The sequence below is a fragment of the Metopolophium dirhodum genome, chromosome 8 (assembly GCF_019925205.1).
Source record: "Metopolophium dirhodum isolate CAU chromosome 8, ASM1992520v1, whole genome shotgun sequence".
In the NCBI taxonomy this organism is placed as follows: Eukaryota; Metazoa; Arthropoda; class Insecta; order Hemiptera; family Aphididae; genus Metopolophium; species Metopolophium dirhodum.
Window position 1 is genome coordinate 22,001,326 of NC_083567.1, and position 26,497 is coordinate 22,027,822.

Sequence of the window (26,497 nt, forward strand, 5' to 3'; positions counted from 1 at the left end):
TATAATCTCTAAGTTCTTCGTAAAAATACCTTTTTTTTCTGATATTTATAATATTACAAAGCAGAGACCTGGGGGACCGCCCATCGAATTTTTTCATTGGTAGTCTCTTACGCTAGTTCGAAAAATCGTCAGAGGAGCACCCTCGGGTTTCTGCTTTATATAGTTAGAGATAAATATTACAAAACATGAATGCTAAAATAACGAATTTGAGAAATCAAAAAACACAATACTTATTAAAATTTAATATCTATGTAAAAATTAAGAATTATGGCTTGGATTCTGGATGTTGCTTATTTTGTTATTACTTTAAAATGATTTTCATTATACACACCTATTGATACAAATAATTAATAATTATATTTTACTTAATTTATGAAAATCGGGGTAGGTATTTATTACCTATCCGATAACCGGCTTGGACGAACAATCACTAAACATTTAATATGATGTTGTCGAATAATTATTTTCTCCCTCTCGCCAAAGCGCAACATAGACAATTTTCGTTCATTAGAACCAATCTTGTGAAGTTGTGACTTGTGTTGTTAACTGACTAGTATTAATTGACCTATTATCAAACTTGAAGTTAAGAACATTCAACACTATAATATGATTATATGACGTATTCTTACGTCGGCTTTTAAGGATATTTGAGTTTTAAAGCAAAATATGTGCATGTAACATTAAACATTTTATATAGGTACTCAAAACTTGCGTTAAAAATTGATTAGAATATCGTAAAATATTCGACTTCAGGCCACAGATAATGTTCTTATAACTTTAACTTTGATTATAGGTCAACTCGTTCTAATAGGTACTAAAGGTAACAACTAACAACAAAATAGGTCGGTTCTGCTGAACGCAAATTTGCACATAATAATATAATATGTTGCGCGTGGATCAGAGGGAGAAAACAAATTAAAATGCGCCGACATCCTCTTGCAAACGTGATTTCTTGGCCCATTAAATGTTAGTGGACCATTAAATTAATCAATTTTTTATGCAATCCAGCAATTGTACAGCACCGAGGAGCGCATATTATTGTTGTGGTGGATAATAGCTGAAGCGGAGGGCATAATATTCACTACCAGCGCGTATTATGTATGTGCGTGTCATACCATCCGTATAGATACGCCTATACATCATATTATTGTTATAGGTTTTTTATTTTTTCCTGTGCTACTGTGCGAGGACGTGTGGTGGATATTAGATAACCACTGCCGCAGTAGCTCGTGTAAATATAATAAATCGATTACGCACATCGTAGTGAAAAAATAATTGAGAAAAACCGACCGCGCATTGCAAATAGTGCGAAAAACCATTGATCGTAATCATAATGTCAATACTATTACCAAAACACTCGGCTGTGTAGTAATTAGTAAACAAACTGCATTCACTGACGATTTTTTTTGGAAACTCGCAATTCAGGTGCTCGCTGCAGTTATGCGGCAGCGAACAACGAGATCCGACAATAAGCACACAAGCTGTGATCTGAACAAAGTAATTTCTCCTACCCAAATACTGTGTATTATAGTATAATATTATTATCTATGTACTGCTGACAAATGTCACTGGGTCGACGTCACGTCTTGTCGTCGTATTTACAATAATAATATTATTATTGTTGTTATTATTATTATGACTGTCGGCGCAGAGTGTGCACGCCGCACGGGAAGGATGACGATTTTTTTGGCAGAAGAAGTTTGTGGGTCAAGGCCGCGTGGCTGATACTATGCGCACCATCATATTATACTATACCTACACCTCGGTTCATATTAGAAAAATATATACCACTGGTCGTGAGGTTGCCGCTGCGGCAAAACCTGTCGGACGGAATTTGGAGGAGAAAAAAATGTCGAACGAATGTGCGTTTCAAAATGAAATCGCGTTAAATCACGGTAATTCGGTCAGTTTTTATATTATACGAAAATGTATTTCGATGTCGAATCAGCGTGTATAAATATAATACCTATGATAATTATTTATATTATATTATTAGGTACGTACAACACAAATTGCGCAGATCAAGAATAACACGGGTTTATGAGTATCTATCTATTTAAGACGTACACGCGATCTACATACTACCAGGCACCAGCTATATGTTCTATATAGCGTATAATATGTTATAGGTGTATAAGTTCAAGGTAGTATTATGAGAAAAAACTAATTTATTAGGACGGTTGAGTATGGTAAATTTTGTACGTCTCATCGTATTATTATATTATTACGGAGAAAAACTTCGCAAATCAATATTATCATTTTAGTCATTATACTCATTAGTTCATTACCTATTTAAATATTTGAACACTGCAATGTTCACAACCTGATACTGCATTATTGCATGGTGTTAAACATACATACAGATATATTATTATAGTGCATAAGTGTAAGAAGTACGCCTATCTAAATGATAATATAAAACACTTAGGAATATTTATTTATTTTTTAAATACCACTCAAATTTTAATGCCCGTGATTTGTTTCCCGTAGATTTATAGTGGTTGAGGATCTAATGTTCAAAATACTTTCCAGTCAGCATCAACACTTATACAATTGTTTATTTGTTTCCTCGCACATATCATAATTATATAGAGTAGGTACTAGGTAGGTAAGTTGAGCATAAATAAATCACTTATATAGTTATATGTATATAAACTTTTTTGTGGGGTAAATTCAAAATCGTACAAGTATACAGAAAAATACCATTGTATCTTATAGTTCAAGTTGATAAGTCTTATAGAGGACTTATTTAAATGATTCGTAATCTCATAATTTTACATTTTGAATTATTTTCAAGTATAGTGCAGTTTACGAATAAGCACCTACAGGCTACAATCGGTACTATATATAGCATATACCTGCGCAGAAGATATAATTGTGAGTATAAAGTATAACGAATGCAAACTATATTTCGATAGGAACTTCAGTACTTGCATGGATTGAACAGTTGCAAAAAGAACCACTCAACAGTAAAATGAAGTCTAATGGTATACTATATTACTAAACTATATCACGTTGTTAATAATTATCAATAAAATATCTTCTGTTTGTGAAGCAGTGGTCCTAATTGAGACTCGATGCGCATAGAAGTGGCTACGCGTAAAAAGAAAAATAATGTCTACACCTACCGAAATACCGAGTACAATAGCGAAGAGAGTAGGTACCTATGGATAAAAAAATTCGCTAAAATATTACGCTGCCATTCTGCTGTTTGTTATCAAAACGGCACGTGCGCGTACCGACATTTCACCGACGCGTCAACGCCTATAAAGTATAAATTTATACTTATATACAATAATATATGAGGACATAAGGCATACGCACATTTGTCGGACTTTTTTTTTTTCATTTTTATCGCTCGACGAACGCCTCACTCGGAATAATATATCCCGTAATATGTTATGTATCCAATAATAATAATAATAATAAATAATAAATAATTACAAGCAAAACGCAGCACACGAACGATTGTAATCGTCGCGTTGGGTACCCACACAATCCCGCGCATAATAATACGTATTATAATATGTGCACACACACGCGAGTAAAAGATCGGACCGTTCGGACACACGAGTGCATCGTACATGCGTATATTATACCTAGGTTATCGCGGTATATACCAGCCGTACATTATTTACAGCCGAGGGTGCACGCGTATATCCGGGTGCGTTTAATGTGCACAACACGGTCACGAGGTCAGCCCGGCATCAGTCGCTGGCAGCAGCAACATCGTCGTCGTGGTCAGTTTTCCCGTTCCGGTGTAATAGGTACGGATAATATCTATTACCCATTTTTTTTTTCCTCTCCTCTCCGGCCAGCTCGATAGATTTTTCATCATAATATTATAATATATAATATTACAAACGATGGCGGACAAATATATTTAAATTGCATATACTCCTATTACTCATTGGCCTTGTGCCCTTGTTCGGTGTACAAAGTACGTTACCTGTACGTCAGGTTATCCATACTGGCTACGACTTTCAAGACGAAGGACAAACCGTTGTATATTATGTTACGAAATTACGACGGACCGGATGATTAATAAATTGCTTATCGGTGTATAAAACTATAAAACAAACTTATATATTAACCAACTATACGCAGTATCGACTTTTACAAAATATGTTTGAAACATTTTTGACACGAGTGAAAATCGATAATTTTAGATTCCAGCGGAGCGTTGAATGTATTGATTTTACAACGATGTGTGTTTGTACTTGAAGCTAATAATAATAAAAAAAAAAAAAAACAAAACTTTTTCCAAATAAAATAGAAAATAATAACGTCATTTTTTCGGTTCATTTTAAACATAATACTTACCTATGTCATTTTATGCATTTTTTCAAGATTTTTAAGTCATAAGGGCCCTGTTTATAAGTTATAAATGTGGGTATGAATGGTCTTACGATTACCTGCCGTAGTATTTCCATAAGAATTCAGAGTGATCAAATGACTTATCGGTTATCGCCGAGGCAATTCGAAAACAAAATCAGACATTTTTTTTTTTTCGGCGTCGCCGTATACGTTGCAATTATTAACAACTAGAACGATATTTTCAGAATCGCCCGTATCGCGTTTGTGATTAAGCACAATTCTAGCAGTACGTTTATGCGGGTGCGCGGAAAAAATGTGGTTCGAAATACGCAGGTTGATAAAAAAATGATATATTAATGATACCACTATAATAATATATATACGAACACATAGGTTATAGGTATTATGCATATCGACCTAGTTACATAGTTAGAAATCGATTCACACCATAAACATAAACGTATAGAAATAAAATGTTGATTTGATATGTATTATTATTATGTACTAGGTAGCCGCGGGATAGGTATGGAGAGAATCCTTGTCGTTGGTCGCGACTAAATACTTTTCCATTCCCAAACGTTAAATAAATAATAAAACACTATGATAATTATTAATTACAATACATTTGCAAACGATTATGAAGAATGTAACCTAACACGTACAGGCACGAATACAATAGGGGGAGGGGCTAGGGAGCCTTACTTAAAATATTTCAAAGATTACCTTAGTGTTCAGTTTATTCACTATAGTTAAGTGGTTTGAGGAGCAATACTATACTTGAATCATATTATATTGCCTATTGATATTTAGGAGTGATTGATAATCGAACATTTTTTCGTATATCCTTTCTCCCCCCCCCCCCTTTTTTCATTCCTAGATCAGCGCTTGAACACATTTAAGACATTTAAGTGGTTAATTTATCCTTCAGTTCACATAAAGCACAATATATGTTCATATAGAAGTGAGTAAGTCGTAATTTACACTTATAAACAAATATGAATATAATAGTAATATAATGTATATAGGTAATATATTATGTTTAAAGATTACGCTTAGTCATATTTTATTGTCATTTGACATTATATTATTATATTATTTGTTATTTACTATTTTAAATAATATATTAATATGTATTATACATTGTATGGACTATGGAGTTGGAGTACAAAATATATTATGGTCAATGGACGAGTGGGTTCAGGTTGATAATTTATTTACACCTCACATGTCTACACAATTTGCTACGTTCAATTCAATTTTCCAATACTTAGCAAGAAAACCACTCTTAACTTTTCAAATTGGTATTAAATATTAATTTGCTAATATTAATAAATAGCAGCCATTTGCAGGTGTTCGGTGTGATTGAAAAACAATTAATAGAAACTTTCTTAACAGTTTACCGCCTGTATATTAATATAATATTTAATTGAATAAAAAATTCACTATGCGGTTAAACATAATTACAATTCCTTATAGTACCTAGATACAAATTTAATTAATTACTATGCTCTTACTGCATAGAGCAAGAGCATAACTCGAAGAGTTAATCAACGTTTAAAATGTCGAAAATAATGTAATCGCAGAAAATGAACGGAAACCTATTATTTATTAGATATTATCTTGACCACCTGGCATATTGTAATTATTTTTTAAATGTTTCCGAAAATATTACTATTTAATTATGCACAATAGAAATACCGTGTGTACACGAATACAGGGGTACATAGAAAAAGTGAAATTGTCGGGCACGAGCGAAATACAACAGTTTAAAAATTGTAAGTCATAAGAATTTCTGATCCAGTATAGTTTAGTTAGTCTCGTGTCTCGAAAACAGAATTAAAAAACATGTGTAGGGCACTCGGTATTGACTACTGAGTACTGAGTAATATAAGTAAGGTAACCGAGTATACCTATCATGGTTGAAATATATATGTTTACACGCGGTATAGTGGCAACTATATAGCAATAGGTAATGAAGAGCAAATGGATTAGGTGGGAAAGACACGGTGGCGAAGGCGGATCCAGGGCTTAATTTTGGTGGTGCAAAAGTACAAAAAGTTCCAAAATTGGCTAAGCACAGTGTAAACAGTGTATTTTCAACTTTCAGTATAATATCTTGTTCGATGGAAAAATTAATCAAGTTGACAGTGGTGGATCCAGAGAAGGGGGACAAAGGCGGCATCCCCCCCTCCCGCCAAAAAAAAAAATTAAGCCCTGGGTTCCGCCACTGCTAGTTGGTGCATTGGAGACGTCAAACTCCCATATTCCCATTAGTGTTCAAATGTGCCGAGAAAAACAAAAAAAAAATTAAAGAAAACCGGGAATTTTTACGTTGAATCGGTATTCGACAAAATCGATATTGGTTTTTGATGTACCTCTAAAACAAATGACCGTAGATAACTAAAATTTTCACTGGTTGTTTATATTAGCATTTTCTATACAAGATAAAATTTTCAAAACATTATCGGATTTGTTTTTAACCATTTATGGAAATTTTCAGTTTCCAATTTTTTAATTTTTTTTTCTATGAAAGTCAATTTATCACAGGAAGGAGTTTTAAAGTACAAGACAAGAATTGTCTTGAAAGTTGAATTCTTAAAATAAAAAATAAATAGATGATGTTAAAAAACAAAAAATGCCAACGGCACGTAGTGTTCCCAAGCGGTCACCCATCCAAGTACTAACTACGCCCGACGTTGCTTAACTTCAGTGATCGGACGAGAACTGGTGTATTCAACGTGGTATGGTCGTTGGCGATAATAATAAAGAAAATAATATTATTTAAATTGAGTAATTATAACATTTGTATGCATTACAAATTGCAGTACACTGTTATAGTAATGCAACTATATAAATTATAATAATTGTAACTCTATTGACCCATATAAATCAAAATGTACTGCATAGACGCAACTAAGGATACAATTCTGGGGGGTGGGCTACAGCCCACCAACAAAACTATTAATTAAATATAGCCCATAGGGGGCCTATATCTAAATCAATATTCAATAAGCGATATTTTGGGGGGAGCTAAATCGTAGTCTGGGGGAGATATGCCCCTTACGGCCTTACCCCTCCCCATCACTAAGTTGCGCAACAGGTGTGCTGAACTGCTAGAACTGTCAACTGCTTATAGGACTGTGTAACCATGTAAATTGTATTTTTACTGTATTAGATACTGACCAGAGCAATAAAATGAAAGTACCTATCGATTTTACAATAATGTTTTTTTTTTTATTCTTGCCTAGGTATGTACACGATAATTAATCGAAATAATGTTTCGATTTTCAACTTCAGTATCGAACAACGAAAGGAAAATGAATCTAGTTGGTGTGTTGGCCGTTGGGGAGGTCAAAAATGCAAAATCGGGTTTCGACAAAATCTATTTTGGTTTTTGGTGTAACCAGTGGCGTAACGAAGGACTTTATTTGAGGCACGTGCCTCAGCTTATAGGGTGGTTGATGTCCTGGAGACTAAGGGCATTTCACACATAGCAAATAATTTACACACTAAGACTAAGCCAATCATTCTCAGTTACCATTTAAGTAAATACGTAATTATTTATATAAGTATTTATAATTATTACTAATATAAATTATTGTGCCTCATAAGTCAATGAAGTTCGCCACGCCACTGGGTGTAACTCTAAAACAAATTATCGTAAATACATGCAATTTTCACTGAAAGATTATATTAGCATTTTCTATACACGATACGATTTTCAAAATATTTTATACGGACATATTTAGTTTCCAATTCTTTTAGTTTTTTTTCTATAAATGTCAATAAAATTTTATTTGTTTGGTAAAAAAGCGTAAAAATTTAATTCAAGACTCCTGATAATATATTGTAACAATAGTAGTTTAAAAATATATTAATATATTATTAATATTATTTAAATTATATTTAATATATTGTTACAATGGCATTTGAAAAATACTAAAAATCCAGTTCCAATTTTTTTTTATAAGCATTTAAAGTCCAAATGTTGACAAACACGTAAATTATGACTTACTATTTACAAACAATTTCAAATTTTAATTTTTTAATATTTTTTCTATAATTATCAATCAATTTTATTTGTTGGGCCAAAAAGCGTAAAAATTTAATACAAGACTCCTGATAATATATTGTAAGAATAGCAGTTAAAAAATATTAAAAAATACATAGATAAGATTTTTTTATAATCATTTAAAGTTCGATTTTTGACAAAATTTATCGAATTTAAAATGCAATAATTATTTTGTAGTTAAAAATGTTAAACTTTTATAGGTAAGCATTGAAAATTTAAAACAAGGTTCCACGTACATGCCCAGACAGCAAATGTTTGACTAAAAATATTATTATAACATTATCATTTCAAAATGCTGTCTGGGAGGTTTTATATATATTAATTTATTCACAATAATTAATAATATTATCAAATATACTTACAAGAAAATAGTAATATCATAGGCTGTCTGACTTCGCTCAGAATCGTTTTTCTTATACAATGATATTATATCATTGAATTCAAATTTTACACCATCCATTACCCACTTGTAACATACTGTACAGCAGAGCAACACCCACTTGCCTACCTTATTATTATTACATTACTAAATTAATTATCATTTTGTTTAAGATAACTCTCTACTTCACCACGAGATATTAGCTTTAAGAAGTACATTTATTTATTTGTATTTATTATATATACATATTATGTCATCAGTGGCATCGAAGTCCAACATTTCACCCATGAAATTAGACACCTCCACATACCATTTTTGACACCCACCTATTTCTTATAATTAACTTACTAGAGGCGGGCTCAGGATTTTTAGATAGGGGGGGTTGGTTGGAAATACCTTACCATACTACAAGTATAGTTTTTATATTGTCTATTACAAACTGTATTGGCAATATTTGAAAATATCACACAAATAAGTAAAATATATCAGTTTCTTTATTATTTTTAAATGCTATATAATATATATATTCAAATATATTTCTTAATACTTAAATAATATATTTTTTATTATGCGATTTAAAATATAAGTTCTTTTTACTTGCAGGAATTTTATATGCAAATATGTTAATAACATCTTATTTGTTAATATCTATGTCATGTTCACAAAATATTTTCATCAAACCTTCTAAACAATTTTCAGAAGACTCAGATGTAGTACCTATAGCAAAGTTGTGTCTTAATTTAGCCCATTTTTTTGAAGGTACCTATATTAAAACGTTTATTGACCACAGGTTAAAATCCTGGACAGTTATATTGAAAAAACTGGGTTCTTCCCAGAGCCTCAGAATATAATATGGAAAAATTAGAGAACGCAATAAATTACTAAATAAACCTTAAGGTTTTGTAAAAAAATGTACCTAAAATAATTTAAAATTTAAAAAAAAATATAATTAAAAATATAGATGAAGAAACAAATCATTATTTTAAATTAAAACAAGAGACATACAAAGAACCAACTTTTAAACTTGCTTCATCTATAGTTCTTAAGATTCTAGAGCTAACTCACAGTTAAAAAGTTGGAAAACCGCTGAATTCAAATCGTAGATATTTTACACTCTGTGCAAAAAAAGACATTTTTGGGTATTTAAAAAAAAAAATCAATTTAATTATTAGTGATTGTTTGCATTTTCAAAATATGCCTTTCAGTACAATGAAATTGTATTATCACATGGGGTTAACTGTTTACACAATACTTATCAGTTACCACTGGTAAATATAATAAAATAATAATTTTTTTTATACTGCCAATATTTATTGATAATATGTTATATCTGTAAACATTAGATATAAAATTGGACAGGCACAATCTTTACTGAAAAAGTAGATGCAAGTTCCCTATAGTAATATTATATAAGTAGGTTATATGATTTAACAATATACTATACAAATTATTCTTGATCTCAATATACATGATTTGCAGTTTTGTTAAAAGGAAAATTAATTGTCAACTTAGGACATAAGACATTTAACATGTAATATATTATAGTGGATAGAAGAACAGTAAAGTAGCAAAGAAGGGATAAGGGCTGATTTGATGTTAAAACAAGGAATCTAAGATTAAGTGAACCTCCATGTTCATTAAAGGTTATGTTTGCATAATACTTAAAAATTAAATAAAATATATAATCATAATCAGACATAAATACTCATGTTTATTAGTTAATTACAAGATAATTAATGCTCATTCAAGTCAATGGTTACACATAAACAGAGGACTCGAAAAACATATAATAAAAAATGAAATAAAAATATATATATTATATATTACGTATTTTTTTTAACAATACTACTATGTTATTAAATAAATAATTTAAAAAAAATCAGGCTTTTCAAAGGAATAATAAGAAAAAATCACACATGATTTTTTTTATGTTAGTAGCTGAGATAATCACAAGATATCGATATAATTTTAAATGTCTTCATTGATTTTAATTAATTTACAAATCATTAATAAGTTGTGTGGAATTAACTTCTAATCTAATACACTGAATATAATATGATATCCACTAATGTGGAAATAAACGTTTAGACATATAGATATGATAAAACTTATTGAATATAATTGGATATTGTACAATTTATTATAATAATATATTTTATTTTTTATAATTAAAAATACCTGAGGAAAAATAATAGCGGCACTTATTTGTAAGATCTATACAGTCTACGTCATAATCTGATGTTTATCTGTCACACAATGACTAGTTTAACATTATATTGCCACAAAAAAAATAAAAAAAAATATAGTATAATTAACAATTGTTGTGTCCAAAAATGATGTTCAGATTTACACTGAACAATATTCTTAAAGACTAATTGTATTAAACTTATTTTTTCTTACTTGTATCGGTTAAATAAAAAAAATATTTACAAAAAAAAAAGAAATTGCTAAATGTGTTATTCTATTTATATTTACAAGGAATTTTAGAAGGCAAATTGAAACATAAGAATGTATCTATGAGCTATTATCTAGTCTTTAAATAACAAATTTCAAACTACTTTATAACTTAACTGGGAATAAAAAAAATTTATTTATTAAACATAAAAATAATAATTGATCACAATGAATAAATAAGGCAGTATTATGAAGGAATGGTACAATATAAATGTGTTCTTTTTTCTTTGAGCGCGATGGCAAAGTATAATTGTTTTATTTTAATTGTAATATATATTTGTATTTAACAAAAAAATCTTATTTTAATGATAAAGAGAGCAATCAACTATATTAAGACATTTGGAATCAATGTTCAAGTCAACTAGGTATTTTAATTTTACCTTAAACAAAAATAGGGTCACAACTCTTCAAATGTAGTCAGTTCTCAATTTAAAAGGTTATTATTGTAATGGATTAAGTTTTGTATAACTGATGAGTTTATGACGACTGAGATTCAGGTGGAGCTCTGTAATAAAAATAATAATATATATTATTGCAATTATAATAATAATATTACATTTAAAAAAAAATGTATTGCTAGATTATTAGTTTAAACTTGGAATAATAAAATTATACAAGTAAGATACAAATTGTGTTTATAAATACCTAAAATAAAATAGGTAATTTTTTTTATGTATTTTTCTATTTTTAATAGAAATAACAAAATATTGAAGACATTTTGAAGTATTTTTATATCAACTTGACACAAATTTTTAAACTTGAATATTGAAAAATATAATTAAAGGGTGTTCTTTTTAATCGAAGGCAGTTATTATTAAAGTGCACTATGAGTGTCTAAGTTGAATACTTAAATCAATTACCCCGTATTGAACATCACCTAGTACATACTGTTGACTGTCTGTTCGGAATCAAACAATGTATTTTATGCAGATACTTTTTAGTATAAAATTTTAAATGTTTGGCGCTTTATGGCAGTTACACATCAAGAGTTCTTAAAGACACATAAAAATAGAAATGATACAATTTTTTTAGCATTGCAACTTCAAAGGCATGATATTACTTAAGTAAACTTGTCTAATCTAATAATATGGTTGGTTGATAAAATAGCAGATTGCAATTATAAACCATTTGAACTGGTAACTCTTCCAGTCAAACTATACTTGAATAATTTCAAAAAAATGGTCCTTAGTTTGTGCATTTACAAAGGTTTTCAATTAATATGTATTTTAAGTTTAACCAAAATGGCAAATTTGGAGATGCAAAGAGCAATTATATTCAAATGTTAACAATGGCTAAGAGACAAATTGCAGAAAAAAACAAAATATTTTTTTTGTCATTGTCTATCTCGTCTATTTAATATACAGTATTAAATAGTGAAAAGTAAAATTAATTACTTACCCTGGTGGTCCAGAAGGGCCAGGATAGTAATATGGCGGTGGGCGTTCATATTCAGATGAGATCGGATTTTGATAATGAGGTGGTCCACCATTTGGGAAGTCCCAGGTAGGCCTTAAAATATAATTACATAAATAATTAATGCAACTTATTATTGGAAAAGTATTATTTAAATAGACATACACTGATATTAGTTGTTACATACATAGTGTAGTCAAACAGCTTTACGTATTTAACGTATTGTGGCTATAAGATTACAATTTACAATTAGGGTTGAATACTAATGGTATTGAAATACTTAATACAAATTACTAAATACAATATTATACTATTCAATGTTGAATAATGTACCTATGTTATTTATGTGCACAACATAGTCGATTTATGTTTCACACAACCAATACAGTTTTAGTTTTGAAGTCATAAATTAAACTATTAAAGTATTACTATTGATTTATTAAATGGACAATTTGAGTTCTCTCATCAGTTTTTTCACATTCATTTTATCGCAACATGGAAAGCATTGTTACATTGTAATATTACTAATATTTTAAACCTATAATCCAAAATAAATCATGCACAGAAGCAATAAAAAACTGAAATTCATATTCAGAATGGATTTTTAATATTTTATATCAAAATTAATTTCAATTTAACTCAAAAATCAGTCCACTAATTTTCCTTATTTCTGTTCTAAATTTACTTATTACTGCTTAAGGCACTACCTAATCTTTGTCTACATTTGTTTATTGTTTCCACAATTATAATTATCTCCATTATCAAGGCTCATAATTATTTCTCCGTAAATATAATTTGTAACTATCACAACAACTATAATTTATTAATGTGTACAACATAATGTAATATTTGTACTAATTGTCAAGCTATCAGTTTTTACTAGCTTACTTACTACTCAAGCTAAAAAAAACATTAATTTATAATAGGTCGATTTACTCCAATAGCATTAATTATAAAACTGTATCGATTGCTTTAAATTTAAATTGTAAGACAGACAAAAAATACAAGCATATCTTTTTGATTTTAATTTGTTATTCAAAAGAATTTAACGGTATATTTTACAGTAAAACATACTTTGGTTGTGCTTCAGGTAGACCACCTGAAGGGCTTGTAGTAGGCACTACAATATTCGCTCGTCCAAGATGTGCACTATAATCGACTGAACCACCATGTCCAGGATGACGACTCTCGTTAGCTGATGTGTTAACAGCAATTTCTGGGTTGGACATATTCTCATAGCCTATGGGTATATTTGATGATCGATTTCCACTTGGAGCAGTAGTCACTTTTTTACGTGGTTTATTCCGTGCATTTTTTTTCTTGTTGTTTGAACTAAATATACAATTATATATTTTTTAATGTAAAGTATATTAAGGAAATTTAAAAGATAAAAAAGGCTACTATAATAAAATACTTTACCTTGCTAATGGAATATTTTCACGGTCTGTGTATGCATCATATAAGTATTCTCTATAATATAAAAACGAACATGAATAACAATTAAAACAAGTTCATACAAATAACATCAATACTTACGCTTCAACTAATGGCCCTGGATAGGGATCTGACTTCTGGTAGAGAGAAGCCAATTTCACACAAAGAATTATAATGGGCATGAAGAGGATTGAACAAATGCCGACACTCATCCAAAAACCATTCTAAAATATTGAAATAAATAAATAATATTATCAATATTTAAATATGGTTTAAATAATTGCACACAGTAGAATCTTCCAACAATTAAATTGTTAATCAGTGACTGTATACACTCCAAGAAGATTAATAACAGGTAAATGTACCCTAATATTAAAAATGAAGTATGTATTCATATTAAATATAAATATTTACTTTACTATGTTTATGTTATGAGTGTGTAAACTGATTACAACAATTAATGATTCATAATTTACACATAATGCCTAGGTAGCAAATTTGTATGTACATGCATCTTTATTTCTGGGTATTAAATTTTAAATAAGTTTAAGATGCGTTCCTTATGGATTACTGAATACTATTTTTGTATGTTAGATTTCAAGCATATATTTTAGGATTTCAAGGTCTTACTTCGGTAATTTGCTATTAAATATATACTTTGGATATTATTTTTACTAATATTTTTAATACCTACTTGATAAAATCGTCTTCAAAGATAGATTTTAGACTAATAAATTGTGTTTGAATGATATACCACATTGAGATTGGACTAACATGCTTAAAATGCTGGTACCAATCCTATTGTACAACTTATTGTCATGTGCAATAAACATTTTATAATTTTCGTTTTTAGAGAATTACAATCCTAAGTTCATAAGGGCATATAAATCTGCTTCCTAATAATATCCTTTTAAAATATGAACACTTTGTAGACATTTATTCTGCCGAGGAATTTAATATTATACTACTTATTCTAAGTCCATATATTTTATTTAGTTGATTATAAATTCAAATTTCTACTGCATATATTTATTTGATAGTTTTATACTCACATAAGGATTAAGTATTTTTTGGCATCCAGCAACAATAGTGGCATTGTAAGCCTGTGACATAGGCCAGCATTTACCGACATCTTCTCTAATTTGGCTTACGACTCTTTGTAAATATTGATCTATGTGTTTGTTAAATTCTTCTCCAAATTCTTTTGCCAGCTGGAAAATATTAGAATATATACTACTAATAACAACAGTAATTATAACTTAGTATTTGTGGATGTTTTATTAAAATAAAAACACAAATCTACAAAATTTAAGTTAGAATAGAATAGAATAGATATTTTTTAACAAGCAAACAGTTAATACAATACTTTAATTATAGAACATTAATTATAACTGTTTCCACACCTTCTTTCAGCTAATGCTTGTATTGAATGAGGGAGTTCATAAAATAGTTACATAAACAATTTCTATAAATACTTAATTAATATTATTTTATACATACATTATGCTTCGATAAATTCATAATAAACTAATCTTTTTCATTATAGAATATTTAAAATGCTTATAATTAGTGAACTGGTTAATATTTATTTCCGTTTGCCTTCAAAGTGAAATTGCAAGATTTGCAACTTTTATCTCTAAATTTTTTTTTTTATAATTTGGAACAATCGTATTTATATTTTTTTTAAATCTGGTATTATAATTATGGTTACAAGATGGTAAATACATTTTATGTTTAAAACTTAATAGTCAAGTAAATTTAGTGAGGAGCTTATCAAAGTTTAAGACATTTGATTATTTATAAATAAATTTAGTACAAGTAAGAATAGGAACTTTTTAGATGAACTTAATAATTTTATTCATAGTCAATTTTAATTTGTTCAAGTTTCATAGGCATCCCCCCACCATATTTCAATGCCAAATGTAAGTTAATATAAATAAATATAATTTGCTTAAATTAAAATATTTTAGTGTACCAGTAATCAAGCTAACATAGTCAGCATCACTTACTTTGGTCACTATTGTTGGCCCTTCAGTATATAAATACTTTTGAGCCTGTTCAACCTCAATTAGAAGATGTTCAACAGCATGGCGTAATGAAGAATGATTAAAACGTAAATGTTCTTGAAGTTGATTAGCAGTGGATTCTAATCGTTGACTTATATCTAGCATTAATGCCACTTGTTGTCCCTGATGTACCTTTAAGTACATTGCTTGGTTTGTTAGTGAAAATTTAACCTATAAAAATTGAATGGTTGATTAGTTAATATTTTGTTAAATTTAATAATTTAATCAAAATAAATATATACTTCTGATTTTGACATTGGCAGTTGGGATGCCGTTTGATTGAGTGCATCAGCAAGTTGAATCAAATCGATTGATGTAATTTTCTCACCAAGCTATAGTCGGACAGATAAATGTTATTGCATTCTAGGATAAAATAAAACTACAAAAAGTTTTAATGAAAACTTACAACATGGGTATATGCTGGAAAATTGATACTGGATAGAGGGGATTTAGATAATTTTATCAATTGTTTTTCTGCCTCAGGAGTCAAGATTACTATTTCTCCTTCTAATTTTATTTTGGATACTAATTCATCAATATGTTGATCGATACCAAAAGAAGTGGGATATTCTAAAACCTTGTTCAGATCAATAAGTCTTTCCATTTTTAAAACTTGGAATAGACTCATGTTACGATGGCAATCTCTGTAAATTAAAAACATTATTAAAAAAATGTTACAGTGCTCAAATGTATGTTAATTAGTTATTAATTATTAGTGTTATTTACCGAATTATAGAACTAATATTAAAATCAGTATTGCTTGGCGTTGGCCTTACATAAGGTTGTTGATGGTTATCTAATTTATGAATAGCAGATACATCATACAAACGATTCACTATGTTCAAAACCCTTGAAGGTGTAGGGTTTTGCAATGGTTCACATATAATACGATCTGTAGTTACACCAGTAACAAAATAAAACAAAGCAATGATCATCAAGAATGCTGATGACAAAAACATTAACCATACAGCCCTGTAACACATACAATATTCAGACAATCAATATACTTATTGTAATATTTAAATATGATTTAAGTAACATACATCATCAAATATGAAGCGCCAGTTCCTTTATTGCAACAATCATCATGATGATATCCACCTTCTGGTCGACTACCGCAAAATCCACAGAATAATCCAAGAGTTAGACAAATCAAAATCAAAAACAGTGTAATTGCTACACCCAAACAAACATAATATCTACAAACAAACAATTTTTTAATATATTGATTATTGACAATTTTAAGGGTATAAATTAGTTACCGATAAGGTGAAAATTCTTTTAATAGGCCTTCTCCTTGTTCCGTCGGGGAATATGAGTTAGCAATAGTGGTATCTACACGATCTAGAACTTTATCCACTTTTACAGAATTTTCTTTGATTGCATTTCCCACTTTTCGAATATTTAATTTTATTTCTGGGATATTATCATTAACAGCATTCTGTATAATTGTTTTCACCTTCTCAAATTGTTGCTGACCCTTCATTACCTCTTCTTCAATGTCAGCAGTAATAAAATCAGATATATTTTTCAAAGTAGCTGTTACATTTGGTAACTAGAAAATAATATTCAATACAAAGTTTTAACAATAATTAACTGTCATTTGAGTATTTAGTTAAATTTTAAACAATATTAATATCATAGTATATTATTATAAAATAACACAGAAAGTATTTTTTTCTAAGACATAAAATAGCAGACACAAAAAACCAAGAATTGTATAACCTACCTTTGGAAGATCATTGTCTAATATCTATCCACGGTAAGCAAACAAAATTAAGATTTAAACATAAAGTAGTTAAACATAATTTATATATATTGACATATTATTTGGTTACCTGACTAAAGTTTGCTTCTAAAGAAAGATCCTGGATATTAAACCGATTTAAAATATCACGACAAGTACGTTCAAATCGACACGACTCCAATTTTTTCATTATAATTGATCGGCATTCCTTTAAAGCTAAATAAAACAAATAATTATTAACAATGGGCAATTTTCTTTAAATGATAATAATTAAATAATAAAGGATCGTACCAGCATCTAGTTGCAGAGCTGTTTCCTGTAATTGGCGAGTCAATGAATCTACATTAGAAAGATCTTGTTTGATGAGCCCCAGTCCATTTACAACGGCAGTTAAATTAGATAAAACTGATGCTTTAGAAACTTCACCAAGTTTTTTTTTAACGATTTCACCACTAGCTGTAACATAAATAAATGTATTATTTTTATAATTAAAACGTAATTATTGTTCAATTGTTTTAAAAAAACAATTTTTTTACCTTCCAATATATTTGATAGTGTTTCTTCCAACTCATCAAAATTTACAACTAATAGATTATCAACTTCCTAAAAATATAGACAATTTACAATAAATAAAGTATACACAAAATATAGAAGTATAATACACTGAAACTTCCATATAAGTATGTAACAAATTTCAATTTAACAAAATATTTTTTGAGAACCAAACCAAATATGAACCAAATTTATTTAATTCTATTTAACCAAATTCTCTGTAAAACAAAATTTTTTTGTTCCCCATGAGATTTTGTGATATTGGAAGTTTTACTGTACATATAAAGATGATGCTTTATTTTTTTTAGAAGAAGAACAAAGAGGAATTTCTTACTTTTTTTGTATTATTTATAAATAGTCTGGTATCATTTAAAGATTTCTTAACATTTGTTGGTAACTCTTTAACACCGTCTTCTAAATATTCATTACTCACAAATGTACAAACTACGCCAAATCTAAAACAAAATTAGTTTATTAATGACTAAGTATAAAAGTATTATAAACCATTATAAATCATTGATTTTGATTATTGCTAATTAAAAATGAACAAACACACTAATATTATTAAAAAAAAACAATGCTGTATAGGTAGGTGTCCTAGTATCCAGTATACACAAGTAGGTCACTGCAATGGATGTATTAAATTAGAACTCAATCAGAAATCTTTTTATAAGATGAAAAACAATTCTGAGCAGAGACGATCAGTCTATAATTTAAGGATATTTTATTATATATAATATATATTTTGATGAAGTCATTAATTTTTCTGTTAGTAATAACTAATAAAGTATGTTAAACTATTTTTTGCCAAAAAAAATCACATATATTATTACAATATTACCTAGGTACTTATATAAATTGTATTATTCAGATTTTTAGGTTTCTATAGGAAAAACTTACTTAAGAGGAACCATTGCATTACATTTTCAAGTCTTAGCTATGAAAATTAAAAATGTTGTAATTTTTAATTGCTAAATAATTTAATTTATGTGATTTTTCCGAGATTAAACATATGTGCAAAAGCTTTTACAAAAAAATTGGCTCGATTTTAAACGGTTATAAGAAAAAAGACGACTGTATTTTCAATATTTTATAATCGCATATAATCTTATGGGGAATCTTGTATTTTGAAGTCTTTTTTCTCACAAACAAAAATTGTATCATACATAAACCAAAAATAAACTAAGAAAGTTTCAAACATCTATTGTCATCTATAAATAGTTCAAAGACCCAAAATATTTTGAAAGTGTGATACAACTTCTAGTAAATATCTATATGAATATTTTGTGAAAAATGCAAGTATCTACAGTTTTTCCTTTTTGAACTACAGCAAATTAACGATTTCGATTTTGTCAAAAACTGCATTGTTTAGCGTAAAGTTTTTTTTTGTTTTGACTTTCCCGGTTAATTTTTAAAAGTTCTGTGAATTTTAACTTTTGAACACAAAATACCGACTAGATCCAATTAACTACCAGAAACCACCAACGATTATCAAGATGGAAGCATCATTAAAACACACATCGTTATAATGTAAATACATTCATCGCTCCCCTCAGAATCTAATAGAAGATGACGTATGTTTATAGATTTTGATTACATACTAATTATAAAATTAAGATATACTATATACATATAATATTTCGTATTACTTATCCAGGATGATGAATAATAACACTTAGCAAGTTATATAGGCATAAAGTATGCAGACTCACGATATTAGTATAGTAAGCCCAGCTAGTATCATGCCATAAAATTGTCTCTTGCAAGAATCGTATTTGGCGTCAAAGGGTTGAGACCGAGAGCCACAACCTCCAGTACAACGACAACAGCATAAGGTCAGGCCAATTAGTGGCATTAAAACAGCAAACACCAATCCAGCAACTAACACGGTAGCACTTGCCCAGTAATGGCTTACCAATATCGGCCATTCGTGAGACAAATAATCTATTTGAATTGTATTATCACCTTCGACATCAATGAACCCTGAAAATAAACAACGACACAATATTACAAAAAATCTATAATAATATGTTTAATATTATGTAATATTGTATAACACGTAGGTTTTGAGTTTCGTCATATTATACACAATATACAGTAAACAATATGTATCGGCATTATTAATGGAATTTTGTTGTTCGTACCATAATAAGTTTTTTCACATTTATCGTCATCGTCAACATCATTATAATATTTTATACACAAAATGTAGTATGGAGATTCCTCGTTTGAAGGAAGAACATTTAATAATTCTTTTTTAAAATTCGAATTAAAAAAATGTTATGATTGTCCCACTGGCCAGGTTTGACACTACTTAATACTTATAGTAACTAAGGGGCTAAGCGGGGCAGCCACAAACAGAAAGTAGTATGAACGAACAACTATAATAGCATACAATATTTAATGTTGACAGAATTTTGTCGAATTATCTGAAACACTAGTTTTTTGTAATTTGGTAAAATTACCCATCCATATTTGTTTTTTTTGTAATTTATAATTAAAACTATTCAATTAACGTCGTTTGATGCTATTGCGCATTTAACCCTCTCGTAATACGCATTCCTCGCTATAAAATAATTACAAAAATATGCCCCATTTATCAGCCATGACTATTTTATAGGCCATACAAAATTAAATTGTCATTAAAATAATTTGCCATTACAATTCAAATTAAATAACAAAGAATACATTAATCGTTATAACAACGACGTGTAAAATAATTATACACGTCGTGTATTTGTTTATTTTAGTAAACCTTGAACCGTCAGTATTGTTCAATTCTGTTTTTTCGGTTTAAATAGTTCCGCAAAATCCTAAGGGTTATTAGTATTTATTACTTATTCACCAAGCATGCTCGCCCCGAATTTTCATTTAATAATACATTTATTTAAAATTTAAGATTTTTAGCAATTACTTAAAGACCAAATTTCCAAATGATACTTTTTGCATTACTAAAGGAGTGATATCATTATATAGTAGTATATTATACGATTACGATTAATGCGCAAATAATTCCATACAACGAAGCAGAATATCAAATGCTGTAGTAACCTTGCAACGAACGAACGAGCAAGGATTATTATTTTATTTTACTCTTGTTTTGTCACACCGCATACACATAACACACGCGTCATCATATTATTGTGCGCGACTGACTTACGAAAAAATCCAGGATGCATGCTCTGGCGCATAAACCTATATCGATATTCAATGTATAGGTGTTTGATTGCCATGGGTGTTTTTTTTTCATTTGAATTCATTCACGACTGCGCTCAATAACGACATTGGACAATAATTATTTACGCAACTAACTACAGCAAACTATAGCAAAGCACTAACAGAACATATACATTATACTTAATGTTAGACATGAATGACATTATTTAACCAATCTATACCTAATCATTATAAAAATTGTTTAAGGAATGTGTGTTTGACCTAGGTAATAGTTTTCGAACCTATTATCAAGTGAATAATGTTATCCTATAGGCTAATTAGTCACAATATTAGTGCATAAACTCAGAAACCGATTCAAAATCCGTTTGGTTACATAATAATTGTATGTCCATAATAATTTACAGTTGAACGTGGAGGTTCTCATTTGAACAAAAAAGTTAGTACCATCACAGGGCACTTCTTAATATTGCCTTAAGGAATACTAAAAAAAAATTAACTTAAGACATTTTGAATTAACGCATCGGGCTGCATGGGTGAATTACCCTGCAGTATATGTTCGATTTTCCGACAGTTTATTTTTTATTTCTCCTAACGACTTAAACACTAAACGAGGATTTTCATCAATATCCATTATTTATGAGATGGAAATGGACAGTGTACTTATATTATATTATTATGTATCGAAGTATTCAATATAAATATTTTAAATAGGATACGTCGATCAGCGGTACAACTATAATTTATTTTCAGAGGGGATTATATTATATCGAGTACGAATTCTTATAATATAAGAAAACTGTATTGTTCCTAAGTGACATTTTTAAAATATTCAAAAAGAATAATATATACTATGAGAACATTAGAAAATAAATTTAAATTAATATTTAAATATATATTGTGTTGCCCTGGAGCATTAAATACGTTAATCAATTGGACCTGAATGCCTGATCAATAACTTGATTTAGAAAGTAAATTAGTAATTTCGATATAGATACTTGACCTATTATGAAATGTATAGGTAACAACATAATCTGGAGAATTGTTTCGATATATTTTAAACTTTAAAGCGAGTTTTAAGTTTGTTATATATTATATTATATTGCTACCTACAGGCTATATTAAAAAATAAAAATAAATAATGCACATATTAGCTACAGCTTAAAATTCTTATCAATTCTAGGAGAGAACACAGTTAATATGTTTACCTTTAAATTGTACAATAGGGCATTAGGTCGCAATTCATTCAAATATTAAAACTAACGTAACTATATGTGAACCGCTGAACGTAAATTTGCTTATATAATATATTTTTTCATATCAGCCGATAACCCAATCTATTGGCTTGATCGTTATATTCACGGCTGTGGGTAGCATAGCCATATATTGTATATTATCTAATTGTTTATGGTGGGTTTATAGTATCATAATATTCATAACCAGTGGCTTGGTGAACTTGACATTTTTCAGAAGCAAGTCTAATACTCCATCCACATACCCGAAACCCTAGGTATACCTATGACTATTATTTACTACAATTTAAATGTTCGTAGTAAATACTAAATAATTACTCAATGGCCCTGCCTACCAATTCCACCCACCACCCCTTAAAAAAACTCAGTGGTGGCTGCCTCTCGATTAAACGCCACGCCATTGATCGCATTACCTATCCATGCCGTGCAGGTAATTGCATATACAAATTGATAACACACGGCTATTCATAATATTGTAACTGTACAATATCGGTACTGTTAACGATAACTGTACAATTGACATTTTCCTGGAGATACCACAACAATGTATTGTATGTCCCAATAATTTATAATTTTAACGGAAAATAACATTTCGGTATCTGTGTACTTATCTCTCCCCCCTCCGGATTACGTCACTGATGTCGACTGTCCCAAACTCCCACGCGTATCACATCATAATACAACGATCAGATCGATTAAACATTTTGTTCCCGCGGTCGATAGCACATCGTGAAAGTTGATACGCGAAATGTATACGTGTATACCCTCTAGGTACAGAAAATCGATTTTCCCGGGAAACGCTAAGCATATTGTCATTACACGATCCATCACTTGAGTCAATATACACATAGTTTTTCAACACGCGTCTACTTTATATTACGTATATATTTATACTTTCTACCTAAATGATAAATATATATATTATATTGTAATAAATTATTTATACATAATTTAAACGGACGGCCCAACCAAACCTCCTATACATAGTCTTACCTGTGGTGAGGCGTCGGAGCGTTTGTGTGTGCGAGAGATTGTGTACCGAAAAAAACAACATACAATTAACTGAATTATCCATTCGAAAATTACGTTATTTTGTCATGCAAATAACAGTCACGGGTAAATTGGCAACGCACGTTTCAAACGCCACGAGAATTACCACCGCCGCGCAAGTGAGAAAACTATTCCGCCCAGAAAGGTACTTGAACTCGATAATGTACGTCAAAAAGGTTTTATAAATTATTTAATGTAAAAATAAATACATAATTACCAAACAAAAAAAAAAAAAACAAAAGAGGAAATGACCGTTGCGCGCGTTAGAAAAACAAAAAATCACCCCGAAAATATAATTTCTGAGATGTGATCGGCAATAATTAATCCTGATCAGACCTCCACGCATAAAGTTAGACCCTACGCACATCGTGTATCAGTTTAGATTTAGTATTCGTTGAAATGAGGTCTTTTTTTAATAACTCTAAAAAGTCAGGTATATTTTTAATGTCCGCGGTAACGAGAATGGACTTCAAACAACAATATTCAATGCGAAAACGTCATTGTTTGGTTAGATAATACTGATATCTAATTTCCGTAAAATCGATCAAGGTTTATTTTAAAAACATGAATCAAATAATCCTATAAAAGTTTATTTGTTATACCTATTTATATTGTAATAAACAACTATTAGGTATTCTAGTTATGTAACACAAATACCAAGATATACATGCCAGTGTTTACATTAACGGTTTCATCATTATTATTTATAAATGAAATTTAAAAAATTGGATTAAATTTTAAGTAAAAAATTAGGAATAATCAATGAATTTTTAGTAAAACAGTATTATAATAAAAAACTAAAATAGTAAAAAGTAACTTGAGATTAATTTCATAAATAAAATTATATTTAATTTCAAACATCTCAATATTTATTGTTTCATTTTTATTAGTTTATCTACATATGTTACACAAATGTTGTAGGTACTACTACATATAAATGCTTATAAGTTATAATAATTTGTTTCATTTACAAATTCAAAGATTCAATTTAATTTTAAGATCAACTTTTTAAAATTGCAAAAAAAATGCTGAATATGAATAGTTTTAATTTATAAATCTTTGCATTAATAGATTTTAAAGTTACAATATTTGTATTTTATGATTATGGGAAAGAAATCCAGTTCTTCTCAGTAAGAAGCAAAATGTATATAATGTATAAATGTATAATAATATATAATATAATATTATTATAAATTATAATAGTTAATAGTTATAGTTGTTATAGTTGTTAATATGATTACTCTCAATCTCATTTATATCGTATAACTTTATTTATAATTATCTATATTTTTGTGTAACAAAATAATATTATCATTCATTACAATATGTATATATTATGCTGGATTCCCACAAGTATATTACACAATAGTGATTACCACCTAAAATGTATTCTAAACATACACAATTGATATGAACATCATTCGGAGGTATGAAAAATAGTATTTTACATTGCACCATGATTTGAAATGTGGTTTTCAAGCTTCAGTCATGGTAATATTAAAATATTTAAATGAGTCATAGTGTTTATTTTATTGAAATACTAATACCTAACTGGTTTAAACTTAATTCGAGTAAAACAAATCTTAGATGATATATTGTTTTACCATTAGTCAGGTTATAATATTTCAACATCCACATAGTTTAAACTAACTAGAAATTATTACAATAAATTGTTAAATAAATCACTATATACCTACATATTGTCTGTTGACTGTTAGGTATCAACAAAAAAATATTTTTATGTCAAAATATTTGTATATGATGTGAGTTTATTCAAACAAATTAAAAAATAAGTATACACTAAAGATACAATAAATTATTATATGATTATGAGTACCTATAGTAGTATTAGTAGAGTAGTTAGTTTCACATTGATGAAAACGAGTCCGTAATTTTTATCAAGAAATAAAACGTATGATTTAAATGCTGTTATCCACAGTATTGTTATTGTTATCACTTATCATCGACATTGGCTGATAAAAACATTTATCTGATCTTATATTATAGGTATTCGCCATTAAGATCAATGACAAGGACACGTATATAATATACAAAAATACATATAAACAATACCTTTTGAAATTAATCGCCATATCGGCAATGCATAAAGGATATTATATTATTATATTCTGTATACCAAATTTGTATAAATCACGTTTGTTACTCACCTAACCTAATAGGAATTGACCCCAAATTTAATTTTAAAAACTTGAATCATAACCAACACGTTTTAATACTTTTCTAATAACAATCATATTTTTTATTTTTTTTATTGTAATGTGGATTTGTCAGTTTTGAGTTTGCTGAATTAAATAAGCAATTTAATATTATGATTGCGATTGATGATAAAATTACAGCACGCATATTATCGAAATAAAACATAAGAAACAATTGCAATTGTTTTAAATAGGTAACACGGTTTAGCACAATATGTAAATATTATGTATTATAAAGATTGCAGTAGTAATAGTAATAACATATAAATATATACTAGAGAATTGCCCAGTGCGATACAAAGAAATGGAGTTCGTTATACCCGATGAGTCATTTGATAACTCCAACGACCCGTTACAAGTACAGGCCAGT

General features: G+C 28.9%; 1 protein-coding gene and 1 non-coding gene across 4 annotated transcripts in view; both read right to left on the reverse strand.

The window, feature by feature from the left end:
- Window positions 1-6,953: 6,953 nt before the first annotated feature.
- LOC132951519 (5S ribosomal RNA) lies at window positions 6,954-7,072 on the reverse strand. Its single transcript, XR_009665346.1, has one exon. It is a non-coding gene; the product is annotated as a 5S ribosomal RNA (ribosomal RNA).
- A 3,384-nt stretch (window positions 7,073-10,456) lies between these two features.
- Window positions 10,457-26,497, reverse strand: part of LOC132951002 (prominin-like protein) — a 29,745-nt gene continuing 13,704 nt past the window's right edge. Inside the window, exons 2-19 of one of the 3 annotated variants that reach the window (XM_061022658.1) lie at window positions 20,147-20,417; window positions 18,769-18,889; window positions 18,419-18,485; window positions 18,174-18,338; window positions 17,974-18,098; window positions 17,865-17,888; window positions 17,398-17,690; window positions 17,179-17,334; window positions 16,862-17,107; window positions 16,542-16,779; window positions 16,378-16,467; window positions 16,079-16,306; window positions 15,122-15,280; window positions 14,172-14,293; window positions 14,055-14,105; window positions 13,710-13,967; window positions 12,621-12,731; window positions 10,457-11,727 (exon numbers count right to left, since the gene is read on the reverse strand). In XM_061022658.1, the coding sequence (XP_060878641.1) occupies window positions 11,700-11,727; window positions 12,621-12,731; window positions 13,710-13,967; window positions 14,055-14,105; window positions 14,172-14,293; window positions 15,122-15,280; window positions 16,079-16,306; window positions 16,378-16,467; window positions 16,542-16,779; window positions 16,862-17,107; window positions 17,179-17,334; window positions 17,398-17,690; window positions 17,865-17,888; window positions 17,974-18,098; window positions 18,174-18,338; window positions 18,419-18,485; window positions 18,769-18,889; window positions 20,147-20,417 (2,753 nt within the window). In that variant the 3' untranslated portion in view covers window positions 10,457-11,699. The remainder of the gene's footprint in view (window positions 11,728-12,620; window positions 12,732-13,709; window positions 13,968-14,054; window positions 14,106-14,171; window positions 14,294-15,121; window positions 15,281-16,078; window positions 16,307-16,377; window positions 16,468-16,541; window positions 16,780-16,861; window positions 17,108-17,178; window positions 17,335-17,397; window positions 17,691-17,864; window positions 17,889-17,973; window positions 18,099-18,173; window positions 18,339-18,418; window positions 18,486-18,768; window positions 18,890-20,146; window positions 20,418-26,497) is intronic. The other 2 variants (XM_061022660.1, XM_061022659.1) reach the window with 2 other exon arrangements.